This window comes from Blennius ocellaris (assembly GCF_963422515.1).
Source record: "Blennius ocellaris genome assembly, chromosome: 3".
NCBI classification, from domain to species: domain Eukaryota; kingdom Metazoa; phylum Chordata; class Actinopteri; order Blenniiformes; family Blenniidae; genus Blennius; species Blennius ocellaris.
The window spans coordinates 12,508,397-12,523,733 of NC_137652.1; the positions used below are offsets into that span (position 1 = coordinate 12,508,397).

Below are 15,337 nucleotides of genomic sequence, written 5' to 3' on the forward strand. Positions count from 1 at the left end.
TAACAAACCAGTCTTTCATCTTCAATAGAAATGTGTGTATTTGTATAGTGGAACAACAGGAGAAAACCCACGGCGGTGATCTCCTGATTTCTCCTCTCACTGACTTTTTTTCCCTCCCTTTATTTCACTTCAGACCACGAACTCTTCAGTTTGACTTTCTTTGGTCATTTCGTCTGTCAGACATACAGTCTCATCTTTGTCACAAAGCCAAATCCAAAGTCAAACTCATTATAAAAAAAAACCAAGGTAAAGTAAACATGCATAACAAGTTATTAATTAAATAGTAGCCCATAACTATATTTGGGATACAGACATGGGATAAGTTGGTCTTCAAGAGGTATCGTGTCTTTAATGAAAGTTGGCGAACATTCTGATTCAGAAGACTCGGGGCCCCTCATTCAGTGCGGCGGCGCAGTGGTTACTACTCTGTCTCACAGTAAGAAGGTCTGCGTTCAAATGCTTTGTGTCAGGTTTGTATGTTCTTGGAATTTGTGCGTGGGTTTTCTACAGTTTCCTCCCACAATCCCAAAAAACATGCACCAGGGGTGCCTGAGCAAGATCCTCGACCCCCACCAGCTCCTGCCCACACCATACTGTGGCTGCTCAGTTTGGTAAAGAAATTCCCTCCAAGAGTGACAAACAGAAATTAAAAGCATCTCATCTCTCTTATCCAAGTGGTTTCATCCACTTGTGTTCGATGGACGAGTTTGGCGAGTCTAACTCGATGGTGGGGAGCTCATCTTGTGGTGTGTCACGCAGAGGTGTCATAAGCTCGGCCTTGGGTTTTTTATATTGTATTTTTCTATTTTAACCAACCTTCAAGCTCAGGGTGTGACTGCTGACACTCTTTTTGTTTTATTGAATTTCTCCAAAAAACACATCGGTCTTCTCTAACCAAAATGTATTAATAGACGGATTATATTTTGAAGCCAGAGTACAGAAACTAAATCTATGCTTTTATTTTGAAACACGTGCATTATCTTGAAGCCGGTGAGCAGGAATTTGTGACCGGAGCTCTGTGGGCGGTGGGCGGAGCTAAATCATTGATGGGCGGGGTTACGTCGACGTTGGGCGGAGCTGCGTGGAGGAGCTCCGTGAACGATGGGCGGAGTTCAATGGAGGCGCAGATGAGTGTAGGTGGACGGCGAGCGGACACGTTGAGCCAGAAGAGGCGGTGGTTGCGGTTGAAAAGTTACCCGTGGAGTCCCGCTGGCGTGTGAGTTTGGAGGCGCTGATTCACGGCCCATTTCGGGGACAATTCTCGTCAGCAGCAGCACGAGACTTCGCCTTCTTCACGCCCTTCTCGACAGGAGCCGTTTTTCTCCGGAGGAGCTAAAATTAATCCACGCATTCCTGAAGTTGAGCTGCAGAGGTAATGTAACGTAACGTAACGTAACGTAACGGCAGGCTCGCTTCCGCTAGCGGGGCAGCCCGAGACGGTCATTCATTCACCGAGGCGGTAGGAGATAATACCAGCGGGGGTTGTAAACCGGCTCCGTGGTGGCCGTTTGAACGGGAAACGTTAGCCTGCGGACGGTGTCAGTGCGCCGCGACGCCGCGAACCTGCTGGAAGTGAACCGGAGACGTGGCACGGCGGCGATCAGAGGCTCTTTATTCTCTCGCAGGGCTGGAACGGTGCGACTGGAAACTGGAATAATGTGGACCTTGTCAGGACATGGCACAGGCTCAGCACTTAAGAAGGAGTTTTGGTGAAATTACTTTTTTTTTTCCCCCCCCTGCAGCAGTGCAGGGACACGAAAGATCATGGTTGTAGTCGGAGGAAGTACCCAGACGTAAAAAAATAAAATAAAAAAAAGCCAAACAAACTCGTGTTTGTACTGTGTATGAATAGCTGACAGATAAAAGTACAAGTCCTGATAAAAATCTCTCCTCTGATTTCCAGTTGGGGCTTTCCCCTTTGGGATTAATAAAGTATTTCTTGCTTTCTTCCCATCACCACTGTGATAATTACACCATTCCTTATTGCTTAAGTGTATTAGTAGGACATGTGTTATTACATTATTAAAATCGAGGCATGCTCACAATGCATTAATTACATTTCTATGCGTTCCCCTTTATTAATGTCACAGTTATATGTGTGCCACAGTGAAGAACCCCTGTGTTTAAATCATATGCTGAGATACTCCTTTTATTTGGAAACTCCTTGTTTAGTCTTGAGAGAGAAAGAGAGAGAGACCAGGGGAAATTCTTTTCAAAAAAAGAAATAATAATTAGTATTATTCTATTATTGTAATAAGGAATTACTACAAGTACACATTTTGGAAGTGTCTTGTCACTGAATCTTGAAGTGATGTCTGCACCATGGTGTAGTGGGTCGATCTCTCACTTTCATAGTGAGAAGGACCTCAGGTTGAGTCCGGATTGGGCTCGGACATCTTTAGGCGGAGGAGCGTAACGCAGACTTATTGTGTAGTTAAAACATTCTTTCTGGGTGTGTGATATACAATATCAGTAATACAATCAAGAAGTATCACAGAGGTCACGCCAACGATGCATTCGTGAGGTATGAAATCCTCCTAACCCTGTAAAGTGGGGCTGCCTTTGATTACAATTTAATTAATAACCTGTTGAATTTGCAAATGTAAAATTGGCCAAGATTTCTTTCTTCGTCTATATAGGAAGTAACAAATGTTGGAACTCGATAAAACCCAGTGAATGATCAAAGTGGTTGTTCTTTATTTTTAGGTCAAACTCATCAAACTTTGGGAGTGTTTTATATAAAACTATCAAGACTATAAGATGATTGTTTGGTCACAAGAAGCCAAACAAGAAAAGTGTGGGATTGAAATAGTTGAGATATTTAGCATAGAAAAGTACCAAACACAAATAATGAGGTATTTATTCAACAATTAAGTCGAAGGAGTTTACTTAAGTATTTCGATGAGTCATTCATCATTCAGGCCACAGACGATTTAGCTTTTCTTATAAATTGAATGATTTTGATTTTTTTTTTTTGCAGGTTTTTTTTTTTTAACGAAAAAGACTTGTTAAGGAGATCAATGTTGTCCTGTTGTTGTTTTGTTGGGTGGGGGGTTATATCTGGGGAGGATATCTTTGCTCACACCAGTTTTATGTTTTAATAATTCATTTATTCTTATTTGTCCCAGATGTTCCAGATTAAGCGAATTTGTTGCATCGGTGCTGGGTACGTCGGAGGGCCGACATGCAGCGTCATTGCTCACATGTGTCCCGAGATCACGGTGACCGTGGTGGACATCAACGAGTCCCGCATCAAAGCTTGGAACTCGGACACTCTGCCAATTTATGAGGTACGATATCACTTCTAGTTCTAATCCAACCATTTATGAGAGGAGCAGATAAGAGCTCATTAGGAGCAGTTGTATAAAATGTGTCTTGGTCTTCTTTGCCTTTTTTGCTGTCTGTACAAAGTGTTGTCAGCTTTATGAGTAAAATCGGTGTAGGCGATGTTGCTCAGCAACATTTCTCTCTCATGTTTCACTACAATATTGGGAGTGTTTCATGAGCTCAGCTGAATGAGACGTGAATTAATCCCAGATGTTTTCGCAACTTCTCTGCGTCAAACCCAGCCACAAGTTATTGCATCACCATGACTAGTGGAGAGCAGTTCCAGATTGGTCACTCCAGACCCCCCCCCCCCCCCGGAGACATTGGTAACTGTTTTGCCTTGTTTTTCACAACTCACCCACTGACACAGTCCCCAACTTCTTCCATCCTTTGCAGCCCGGACTGAAGGAAGTTGTTGAATCATGCCGAGGGAGAAACTTGTTCTTTTCCACGGACATCGACTCGGCCATCAGGGACGCTGACCTCGTCTTCATCTCTGTGAGTTCCTCATTCATCTCTTCATTTAAACCCAGAAACAATCTCTCCAAGGGTAGTAACCGTGACATTTTACAGCAAAACTCTGCAAAGGAAAATATTCTGTCAGTGCAAAAAGTTCTAACCTCCAAGGTGGAAGGTACTTGAGAAAGAAAACGAGTAATAATTACAAAAAGGACCCTGTTTCTCTCCACCATTATTATTTTTAAGAAAAGAAGCTCCTTGCACTCAACGTTTACATTCCTGTCCCAGGTGAACACCCCGACCAAGACCTACGGGATGGGAAAAGGCCGCGCGGCGGACCTGAAGTACATCGAGGCGTGCGCTCGTCGTATCGTCGAGATGTCCGATGGCTACAAGATCGTCACGGAGAAGAGCACGGTGCCAGTACGGGCCGCCGAGAGCATCCGGCGGATCTTCGACGCCAACACCAAACCCAGCCTTAACCTGCAGGTGCGCGTTCGCACGTCTTGCGCGGCTCACCGGGGGTGTGTGTGGCGGTGCGCTAAGTGTCGTTTCTCCCGTAGGTGCTGTCCAACCCAGAGTTCCTGGCAGAAGGAACAGCGGTGCGGGATCTGAAGGAGCCCGACCGTGTTCTGATCGGGGGAGACGAGACAGCTGAAGGTCAAAGGGCAATCAGAGCACTGTGTGCCGTGTATGAGCACTGGGTGCCAAAGAATCGCATCATCACCACCAACACGTGGTCGTCGGAACTCTCCAAACTGGTGCGTGTGTTGCTGCAACAAGGGTCCATTTAAACGAAGCGGATTATTCTGAGTAAGAAATGATCAGCTTGAAATACCATAGTTTCTTATACTTCAAGATAAAACACCTGTTGAATCAAAGTTTTCCTGCCGTGAACTTATTGATTATTTTAGGAATCCATCCTTCGCCAGATTACTGAATAACTATAAAAATCCACATGAAACCATGAGAAAGGTCCATCACAATAAAGGAGGTGATGTGTCTGGATGTATTTAAAAAAAAAAATTTGCCATGTGAGGAAAAATGTCGTCCTCAACTCTGCGTCTGTGTCCTCAGGCGGCCAACGCATTCCTGGCCCAGCGAATCAGCAGCATCAACAGCATCAGCGCTCTGTGCGAAGCCACCGGCGCCGACGTGGAGGAGGTCGCGAAGGCCATCGGCATGGACCAAAGAATAGGCAGCAAGTTTCTTAAAGCCAGCGTGGGTAAGAAGTGTGCTCACAACGCGTGTAAAGAAAGTTTCAGGGAAACGTTTCACGTCTTCCCCTGAACGACTTGCGACTTTTCTGCCTCCCCCCCCCCAGGTTTTGGCGGTAGTTGTTTCCAGAAAGATGTACTGAACCTGGTGTATCTGTGCGAGGCCCTCAACCTGCCCGAGGTGGCTTCGTACTGGCAGCAGGTGGGAACAACGCAGTGAATCCCGCCAGACATTTTTACTGAAGACATATTTTTAGTTGTAACATCTCCGTCTCGCCCCTTGTCCGTCACTTTCTGTTTTTTCAGGTGATCGACATGAACGAGTACCAAAGGCGGCGTTTTGCTTGCAGGATCATTGACTGTCTCTTTAACACGGTTACTGGCAAAAAGATCGCTCTACTGGGATTTTCCTTCAAAAAAGACACTGGTGACACGAGGTTGGTCCTTATTTACATTGATCTTTCTTATAATGGAATTTTGTCCCAATACCAACAGCTAATTATAATACAAAACCTACATTGATGCAATTTAGTTTATTATTTTAGTATTTGTAACATTATATTTGATCCTAATTCGATCATCATAAACATTTTTATTCTTCATTTCACTTCTTGAGTTCATGACTCATCCCTGCCTCCAAACACTTTAGTAATTTAACCTGGAAAAAAATAGAAAAACGTGGGACTATGCAAATATTCCATGCAAGTAGACAAACACATTTCTATGGTGCGTCCTTTTTGCAACCCAGAACTGACAGAATGAGTCATGATCGCCTGAAATACAAATTGAAAGATGTTAAATTGTTTGACCTGTGCCACGGAGGAGAAACATACAAACACCTTGGAATAATGTTGCCGCAGGTCTGAAGAGCTTCTGAGCTGCACTGCGGATGTTAATCATAAACCCGATGTTCTCCGTCTCAAAATACGCCTCTAAAAGCAACATGTCGACTTTGTCCGCACGACAAATGCAAAGTCACTGCTGAATAACCTGATTACACTTTACTCCACATGGAGCTCTACCAACACACTGCGGTGAACTATAACCCTGATCAGTGTGTGCGTTTGTTGTTGGGTTTTTTTCTAACTCCAGGGAGTCCTCCAGTATCTACATCTCAAAGTATTTGATGGATGAGGGCGCCAAGCTGTTCATCTATGATCCCAAAGTACTTAAAGAGCAAATCATTCATGACCTCTCCCAGCCCAGCATCTCAGAGGACAACCCGGGAAGAGGTAGAGTGCGTGTGTGTGTGTGTGCGTGCGTGCGTGCGTGCGTGTGTGTGTGTGTAGTTGCAACATAAGTATTTGGCTGTTTGAATGGTGTCTGGTTCTCTTTCTCGGTGGTTAAGCTGCCGATCAGCAGGTGGGAATGTTCGTCCACCAATAGAGACCTTTGTGTGTTCCAGTGTCGGAGCTGGTGACTGTCACCTCGGACCCTTACGAGGCCTGCCAGAGCGCACACGCTTTGGTCATCTGCACCGAGTGGGACATGTTTAAGGTCAGGATCGCTTTGCGCACGCACAGATGGTTTCATCTTGAAACGAAGCCTGACTTTTGAATGATTATATTTGTTCTTGTCGCAATATCAAAAAACAGGAACTGGATTATGAGAAGCTTTACAAGAAGATGCTGAAGCCTGCCTTCATATTCGACGGCCGCAGGGTGTTGGACCACCTTCACCCTCTTCTCCAGAGCATCGGCTTTCAGGTGGGCGGCCTAATAAAAACTCTTCAACCCCAGGATGAATGCTTTTGACGTGACCCGTAAATATAACAAAAAAAAACACAAACTTAAACTTACTATCTGTTTGTAGATTGAAACCATTGGTAAGAAGGTGACCACAGCACGAATCCCCTACACGCCGGCGGCTGTCTGTCCTCGCGTGACGGCCATCGAACCGCCAACCAAGAAGGCCAAAGTCTGAAATGTCTCCCTCAATCAGCATCACGCATTCCTCCTCTCTGCCTTTTTTTTTTTTTTTAATGAGACAAATTTTTTTTCTGCAGCTTTCTGTTTTTTTTTTTTATTTTATTTTTTTTAATCACTGAGCTGATCAAAGGGGTGAAAGGGTGTGAGTAACTGCGTCTCTGCAGGGGGCCGTTTGAGAAGAAGCAGCCGGTTGAGGTTTGAGTAAAAAAAAAGAAAAAAAAGTGAATGGTTTTAGGTTTCTGGGTGAAGCTCTTTGTCGAGTCATTCCAGATACACAAATAATTGTATACGTTTCATTCAGAACTACATTTGGCATAGAGGTCTGTTGTACTCATGTTGAAGGAACACTATTAGTAGGAGTCTACTTTATTATGGTTTTACTATTTAATCAAGTATTATTCTGCAAAGATTTTATACTGTTTTTTAAACTATTTTTATAAATCAGTATTTTCTCTGTATTGGTGGCTGGTGACTAAAACGGTCAATGCAATAAATAAAATATGATTTACGTACTTCATGTTTACCGGTTGGGTTATTTTAAGTTCACGCGACTCACAAAAAGTTAGGTTGAAATCTATGGAAAACCTCTAAAGGGAAAGCTACAATGATACATGATTAAAGTGGGATATTTAAGTCTGCTCGGACTGCTGCCTCTGCGACCCGGCCCCGGATGAGCGGCAGAAAATGGATGGATGGATTTAAGTAGAAGTGCCTCTCAGCTCAAGGGTCAAGGTACTTTCTTACCCGTGAGTAGATTTGCAAGAGATGATTGCATTTCACGTTATAACAAAACACGTTAAACCTGACAGGCAGGTGCTTGATCGAGTGACAAAAAAAAAAAAAAAAAAAAAAGAGGTGCTCATTGTTCCACCATTCACCAATAATCGAGCAATAATAAGTCCACAGATAAGTTCAAATAAGCTCAAGGTAGATTAAAAACAAACCAATAAAAAGACAAACAACCTGCGAATGATTAGACACCTCTGAGATAAAAAAAAAACCAGGATAAGAACATAAAATGTTAAAAGTCATGATAATAAATAGAGCTCAGAAATGGGATCAATAAATAGAGGAAGATAAAACACAGTGCAAAGTCACTGTGTTTGATTCGGCTGGACAGCGACAGAAATAAAGCTGATTTTGCAGACTAGACTTGCCGTGAGGTTTGCAAGTTATGCAAGTACCGAAACATTGAACCTGCGTTCAAGGTCACATTAAGTTCACCTATAAAAGGTTAAAGTGCACATAAGGTTCATCCTGAAATTTCACACGAAAGCCGATTGTCTAACATTTTGTGAGTAGTGTGTGTGTGTGTGTGTGAAAGAAGGACACAAACCGTGAACTGAAAACCTTTATTGCTTTGAATACAAATGTACATTTTAAAGATTAGCGTCATGTGGCTGAGGAGAGGGGAAAACAATGTCATTGCTCGGGTGTAAAAAGTCCCACTTTTTTTTTTCTACATGAGAAAAAACCACAAATAATTCCAAACCAGCTCTTGTGCAGATACAGAGACATCAAAAGCGTATTTCAATCTCCCTGTGCCCAACAAGAAAAGTGTTGTTGGCCTTGTCTTGTACTTTTTCCAGCATAAAAAAACGAAACTCTTTAAACCGAGTTAAACCGTGTCTCTGACCAGCAAAGTGTTACGTTTGTACTGGTTGACTGCAAATGTTCAATCAGAAATAACCTTTGATTCACTCGGACATCAGTCCACATGTGGTCGGCTTATAAGAACCCCTGAAAAGCTCAAAGTGAAAGTTTTTTTGTGTGTTTTTTTTAACCTCGTGTCCAGTGAGAGGACTGAGTTCATAGTGGGTGTGATTTAAAGCCCCAACCACCCCCCCCCCCGAGGGGCAAAAATGGCAAATTCCAGCCTCTGCTCACAGCTGGTTGTAGGGTTAACATGGTTGTGGTGTACATGCAGGTCATCTCCATATCCGAGGGCCTCTTAGTGCTGGTCGCTTCCTCTTTGAACTTCCTTATGCGGTGACGCAAGTGAACAAGGAGAAAACACAAAGAACGGTCCTCTACTGGGTAGAAGGAGTGTCGTTAACCTTACTTCTTACACCTGTTAATACCAGCAACCTCACCTTTTGTGTCGTACGTGTCACGACCGGTCATGATGAATGTGGTTCCTATGTGACGACTTAAAATGATCTACACCACAAGTGCATTTTGCCCGCATATATGAAGTCGCAGGTTCGGGATATATATTTAAAAAAAAAATCTCCGGAGTCTTGTCATTCAGCTACAGTGGCTTCAGTTTTTCTCTTTTCCAGGAGATTTTTCAAGAAGAACTCCCCTGCAGTGAGCAAAAAGATCAATGTGAGCGAGTATTGCATTGACCTTGTGAATCCACACCCGAGGCGTCACAACCAGAGGTTTAGTTTTAGGCGCTCAGATTTCATTGATTTCCCCATCTTTACAGTCGCTGGAAGAACTTTCATCCATCTTTATTTAACTTGGGGTCGAATGCAAGCTTGCAAGTGAGACGGGCCACAGGGAAAACGCTCCCATTCACACCTACGGTTTTGTCATTATGTGGCTCAGTTGTGACGCAGCTGATTTTGGCCTCTTGACACGGATACAATACAAACGGCCTGTTCTGAATCAATCCACTCAAATGAATGCATCCATGACGGCAATGATCCACCCCATAGTCAAATATTTACAATGCAAAACGAACAATATAATTGAACGGTTTCTATAGAAAAGCTTGTATAAACTTTCCTGCAGATGATGATATTTACAAACCTTTGTTGTCGAGACGTTTCATAAAGATTTGTGCCGGAGACTTCTCACCTGCTTTGTAGGACGACCGCACCAGTGGCCCGCTGGCAGTGTACACGAAGCCCATCTCATTCCCGACCTTCTCCCAGTGGGCAAACCTTTCTGGAGTCACGTATTCCTCCACCTAAACACAAAACAACCATCGTGACACGCGTCTGTTGGTGAAATGTGACTTTCCCCAGACTCGGCTGCTTCTGCAGTATAACGTGGAACCAGAGGCGGGCTTTTACCTTCAGGTGACGTTTGGTGGGCTGCATGTATTGTCCCAGTGTTAAACAGTCCACTTCTGCCTCCCTCAGCTCTGAAACGCCGTCACAGAGTTTTTGTTGGGGAAAAAAAAACGAAACTGCTGATGTGTGCGCGCTTGTGTGCGACCGTGCTTCACACTCACCTGCCAGTGTGTCTTTAACCTGCTGATCCGTCTCCCCGAGTCCCAGCATGATGGACGTTTTGGTGAGCACGGAGGGTTTGACCTTTTTTGCGTGCCTCAGGACACTCAGGGACTGGTCAATGTTTGCTCTGGGATCTCGGACGTATCTGGAGAGAGATGTGAGGAAGAAAAAAAAAAAAGAAAAAAAAAAGAAGTTCATTATCCAACCCTTGAAAGGAAGCTGCGTCCTAAATATGCACCCAGTTCTTTTAGTAGCTATAGCTGAAGACTGTTCTGCTTCTACCACTGGAGGAACCAATGCAAGTGCCTGCAGGCACCTGAAGACACTGAAGTTCAGGTGCGCTGCTCCCGCTGTAGGTTTAGTTTAAAAATCCCTGAAGTTTATTTCCATTGTAATATATTGTAAAAGGCACTATTGTTAATAAAAAAAAAAAAAAAAAGGTTCCAACACTACATGCTGGCTGTTTGAAATCTTGCAGAACAAGTATTTATTCAGGTTGCGTCTCAGCCACTCCTCGACGGGGCGGAGACACCTGACGGAGTCAATAGTGAGCTGGTCATACATCATACAACATACATTATTACTCTGTTAACAGTCTCATTACCTTTGGAGCTCACGCACGGTTTCCACATTGTGGGCGTACACGTCCAATCCCGACAGGGCGATTTTCTCCACCGCTGCCAGGTCGCCACGGAAATCAGGCGTCAGACATTCCACCAGGATTCGGGAGTTTCTGATAAGACGGGTGGGGGGGGGATGAGTAGATTATCAGTTCATGCTTTGCGTGCTTGGTCACAACAAAAATATTGACTAAATCCAAAAAGGAAGCAGGAACCCTTACCTCGCCTTCAGGTTGGACACAGTCATAGCAAAGTGCTCCGCCCCTCCGTCAGCGATATCTGCAAGACAAAGAGAAGAATGAGTCACTGGATCAGGCCCGGTTTTGGGAAACAGGTTGCAGTTTGTTTTTTTTAAAAACATAATCAAACAATTACATTCAAATAAACGTCTGCACCAATATGAGCTAAACCCTTGACAGGACACTCTAAGAACGGCAGGAGCTCTGACGGGTTTTACCAGTCATCACAATTTGGCCATAATCAAAACCTTTATTGTCAGGAGTCGTATTGTTCTGGCGGACCAGTGAACATTACCGTCTCTGTCAACCGAGGTGAGAACCACATAGTCCAGCCCCCAGGCGGCGATGGCCTTGGCTGTATTGTACGGCTCGTCTGGGTCCAGAGGCGGCGGCCGACGGGCCGTCTTCACCGAGCAGAATCTGCAGCCGCGGGTGCAAGTGTCTCCCATCAACTGCAAAGAGAGAAAGAGTGACCGTCAGTCAACGTACAGGCCGTAACAGATCATTCTGGAAGATATACACGGGAGATCCGAAGAATTACAACAGCTTGCTGTTTGAGACTTGGCACTCTGGAAGTGAAGACACACTTCCAAATCAATATTCTGAATTTATCATATTCCGTCTCTCCTACTAGTCTATTTCTATAATTGTGTAATCTATCTTATTTGTTTAACTTGATTTGTGCTTTTTCTTTATAATAGTACTTTTGTTTCTTCTTAGCAAATCACCAAATAACAAGAACTAACAATATTAACACATTAAATGTTCTCTTGCGAGGAGTTATGATCCAGGATTAAGTGGTGCAGTTTTAATTAAATGCATAGATGATGGAATAAAGGGGCTTTAATTCCCCTGTGGTTGCTATGGCATGTCACAGCATGTGCTGTGCTTGCAGGCCAAAGTAGTTTGTCTTTCCCTATAGTTGGAGGTAAACTGTTGGAAAACAGCGCCACAGTGTGGCAGGGACTCACCATGATGGTGGCAGTGGCTGTGGCATACTCTCCTCCTCCCCAACACTCCCCGATGTTTGGACACCTGGCCTCCTCGCACACCTGAGAAACGCACACGAAGACACGCCGACATTGGAGTCATTTCCACGGGGGAGAAATTATTTTACGAATTGAGATTAATTGTAAAACCCGGGTATCCTTTTCGTAATTTTTCTTAACCCCGTCACCTGAAACATCCGACTCACAGTGTGTAAATGATAAGGACGTCCTGTTGCTCTGTTTAATAAGGTAGAGGGGAGAGTGTCTCATTCTGGACCCACCGTGTGCAGGTTGAGCTCTCGGAGTGTGTTCTTCAGCTTGTTGTAGTTCTTTCCGATGGGAATCTCAGTTTTCAGCCATGGAGGAAGCCGCAGCCTTTAATGACAGCACAGTGAAGTCGTCACATTTGTGTACCGTCTCCAAATAGAGTGTGAACAGTGTGAAATTATTATTTTCTTGTTATGAACCGAAGCCTCAGAGGAAAAACTCAACCCTTTACAAAGGGATCTTACAATTTCCTTTTAGGCCAGTTAAGGTTTGATATAGTCGGGTGAAGCAGCGATATCTAATATGGAAGCACAAAAGGGGAAATCTACTTAAATTTGGAATGTCCTAACTTCCAACCCTGTCTCCTCCAGAGATGCTGTGGCTGTGTGAGACGTTCCTTCAGTCAACTCAGGATGTGACTGATCAGACCGCGACTGAAACAATTTGGTTCATGTCACTGTTTGACAAATCAGGTTTTGGGCAATGATTAAAACCAGGGTTTTACTTCACTGTTCTTTGAGAGTCAAGTGTTTAACTTTGGTAAAAAAAAAAAAAAAAACATTACCTACCACATACATGTGGTTTACAGTAACTGTTTTTCTGTAGGTGTGGCTTGAACACCGATGGGATTTCATCACAACCATCTTTTGTCAACTGAGAAAAGAGAAGCTCCTCTTTTAAATTGCGACCAGAAAGTTTTCAACACTATATATCTGGTTATTGAACATTATCGGCAGGCGTGGCAACATTGGCCTCCGACTCACTGTGCTGGAAATGATACAATTTTTTTTTTTTTTTTTACAAAAAGTACATTAAAGCTGACCACATTCACAGATTTCCGCTTTGTTGGTGCCTTGTGCTGATGAATACACGCAATTTATGTTTTGTTTTGTGAGACTTAAGGGCTGATTTGTGAGGATCAGTGTGTCCCTGCAGCTCATGTGCTTCCTTGGCGGAATTCACGTGGATTCATCCCAGTCAGATAAGGATCCGCTGTGGTCTTTGAACTCCTCTGACAGCGGCCAACTTTTCATAAAACTCTAAAACAATCTCCACTTCTCTGCCGCGCGTAGCTCACCTCTCCCCTTTCTGCCTCTTCAGGTTGCCTCTGTACTCGGCCCATTTGCTTTTCTCTGACAGCTCCCCGGAGATGAAGTCTTGCAGATCGGGTCCATCGTGGCTCAGCAGCTCCTTCTTCCTCTCAGCCCCGTCCGGGGAGGATTCGGCCGCAGTGGTCAGACTGAAGGTGTAAGCCTGTAGGGGAAGAGGAGGGAGGAGGACTGCTTCATCTCTGGTGTTTCGATCACCCAGTCCCTCACTGACTCGATATGAACACACACACACACAAAAAAACAAACCTGCCTCTAAACTATGACGGCGTTACAAAACCTGCCGCGGACTGCCGTCACCCGGAGGCCTCTGACAAGCTTCACTCCCACGACAACACAGTGGGACAGTGACTGGCCGTGTGCGGAGCAGTGGGTGGAGGTACTCACCTGAGGGAAGCGCCTGGGACTGAGCCACAGGTGATTTGTGGAGAAACGTCCGGCTACGCAGCAGCTTTGCTTGAGCAGCGCCATGACATTGGAAACAGCGAGCGAGGCTCGGTGAGCAGCTGCTTTGGTCTACCGCTGCGTTCACGTGACATTAGCCGAGCTCGGGGGAGAGGTACCCGTCTGCGAGCATAGAGCGCAGCCATTTCTCTCTCGACATCGGAAGTCTTTATCCAGGCAGTAAGTTTTTATTATTTTTTATTTATTTATTTATATGTAACAATAAAGGAAGAGCACAAACACACAGTCATTAATATGGAAAGTATGTATTCTTTGTGTGCCGCATTTCTTTACAGCAAGTCACGTAATCTCCATTGTTTCTTGAAGTAAAGTAGGTGGCAGATTTTAAAAACAATAACAGCACTCACAGCAGTGTCGGACAACACTTCCACATGATTGCAGACAACTCATCAAACAATTTTTTTTTATGCATTATCGATTTGATGGACTGGGTTTCAAAGTGTATTTGACACCGTGTGCCGTGCACAGGCTCAGATGCGGTCTTCAGAAATAGTTTTCAGAAATGTATTTCTGAAAACAAATAAGCCATAAAGTTAAAATGACATGTTAATGAGCTGCAGGGCTCATACAGTAGTGAGGTTACATGCTTTTTCAGCATTATTGGTTTGAAGAATTGGATTTCAAAGTATCTTTATAACGGTGTGAAGACATTGTAGTGTCCCGATGTCAGAACGCGATAATGCTGTCTGGAGGAGACGCTTTTCTTTCTTTTCTTTCTTTCTTTCTTTATTTTGAGTGATGCATTCAGGTGCATCACGTATTCACGTCCCCGATATATTAATGAGCTGCGGGGCTCATAAAATATGACTGATACAGTCATTAACGTTTTGCAGATACACTTGTTCTTGTGTAAACAGGCCCTTCGAGTCTGCTATTTGCAAAACATGCTTTCCTACTAACTACTTCTCAGAATGAGAAAAACTGTATCTCAGAAGGGACATTAATTAGGTGGGCAAGAGCTGCACATTAAAAAAGAGAATGAACAAAAACACAAAAAGAAAATTTAAGCTGCAAGCAGCATTGAACAGGTCCTCGCTACCGACTGTTGTGTGGACAGATGTGGCAACGTTTTAAAAGTTAAATGAAGTCTCTCACTCAAAGTATGGCGAGCCTTTAGTGATTAAAGTTGATGGAGTTTTTTAAAGGTAAGTTGAAAGATTTTCTCCTCCACTTCAATGTTGAAAAATTATTTTAAGAAGTATATCTTTAAAAGTTTCTCTGAATATGTCTAAAGAGTCTTTTTAAGTTTAGAAATGTTTATGTTTTTGAAAGTCGGATTGTTTGAATTGGTGAAAGTTTAAAACTATTTCAGAATGACCGTTCATTATCAGCGAGTCCTGAAATCGGCTCGTGATGTCTGATGGCGTCACGTACGTTTTCTACAACAGCGTGATGACGTCGATCCTTCTTCCTTTCCTCTGCTACCGGCGAGGTGAGGATATCCTATAACAAACCTCTGAGCTTCATCTAACGCCATCCGTACAAATTAAACCTGATTTATGCTCATCCTTCAACCTTTACATGCGTATACT

At 43.8% G+C, this 15,337-nt stretch overlaps 2 protein-coding genes across 2 annotated transcripts; one reads left to right on the forward strand and one right to left on the reverse strand.

Annotated features, from left to right (window-relative positions):
• Positions 1-1,128: 1,128 nt before the first annotated feature.
• On the forward strand, positions 1,129-7,443 carry ugdh (UDP-glucose 6-dehydrogenase). The gene is made up of 12 exons (XM_080519504.1): positions 1,129-1,372; positions 3,129-3,290; positions 3,724-3,825; positions 4,075-4,275; positions 4,350-4,547; positions 4,864-5,011; positions 5,111-5,205; positions 5,310-5,440; positions 6,096-6,235; positions 6,409-6,500; positions 6,599-6,709; positions 6,816-7,443. The coding sequence occupies exons 2-12, from the start codon at positions 3,129-3,131 to the stop codon at positions 6,924-6,926; spliced, it is 1,491 nt and encodes a 496-aa protein (XP_080375630.1). The 5' UTR covers positions 1,129-1,372; the 3' UTR covers positions 6,927-7,443.
• Positions 7,444-8,269: 826 nt separating this feature from the next.
• lias (lipoic acid synthetase) lies at positions 8,270-13,847 on the reverse strand. The gene is made up of 11 exons (XM_080494337.1): positions 13,728-13,847; positions 13,310-13,485; positions 12,246-12,339; positions 11,947-12,027; positions 11,271-11,427; positions 10,958-11,015; positions 10,721-10,849; positions 10,116-10,261; positions 9,955-10,025; positions 9,737-9,848; positions 8,270-9,236 (listed from the first exon to the last, which is right to left on the reverse strand). Exons 1-11 carry the CDS (start codon positions 13,809-13,811, stop codon positions 9,175-9,177), a joined length of 1,170 nt encoding a protein of 389 aa, XP_080350463.1. The 5' UTR covers positions 13,812-13,847; the 3' UTR covers positions 8,270-9,174.
• Positions 13,848-15,337: the final 1,490 nt, after the last annotated feature.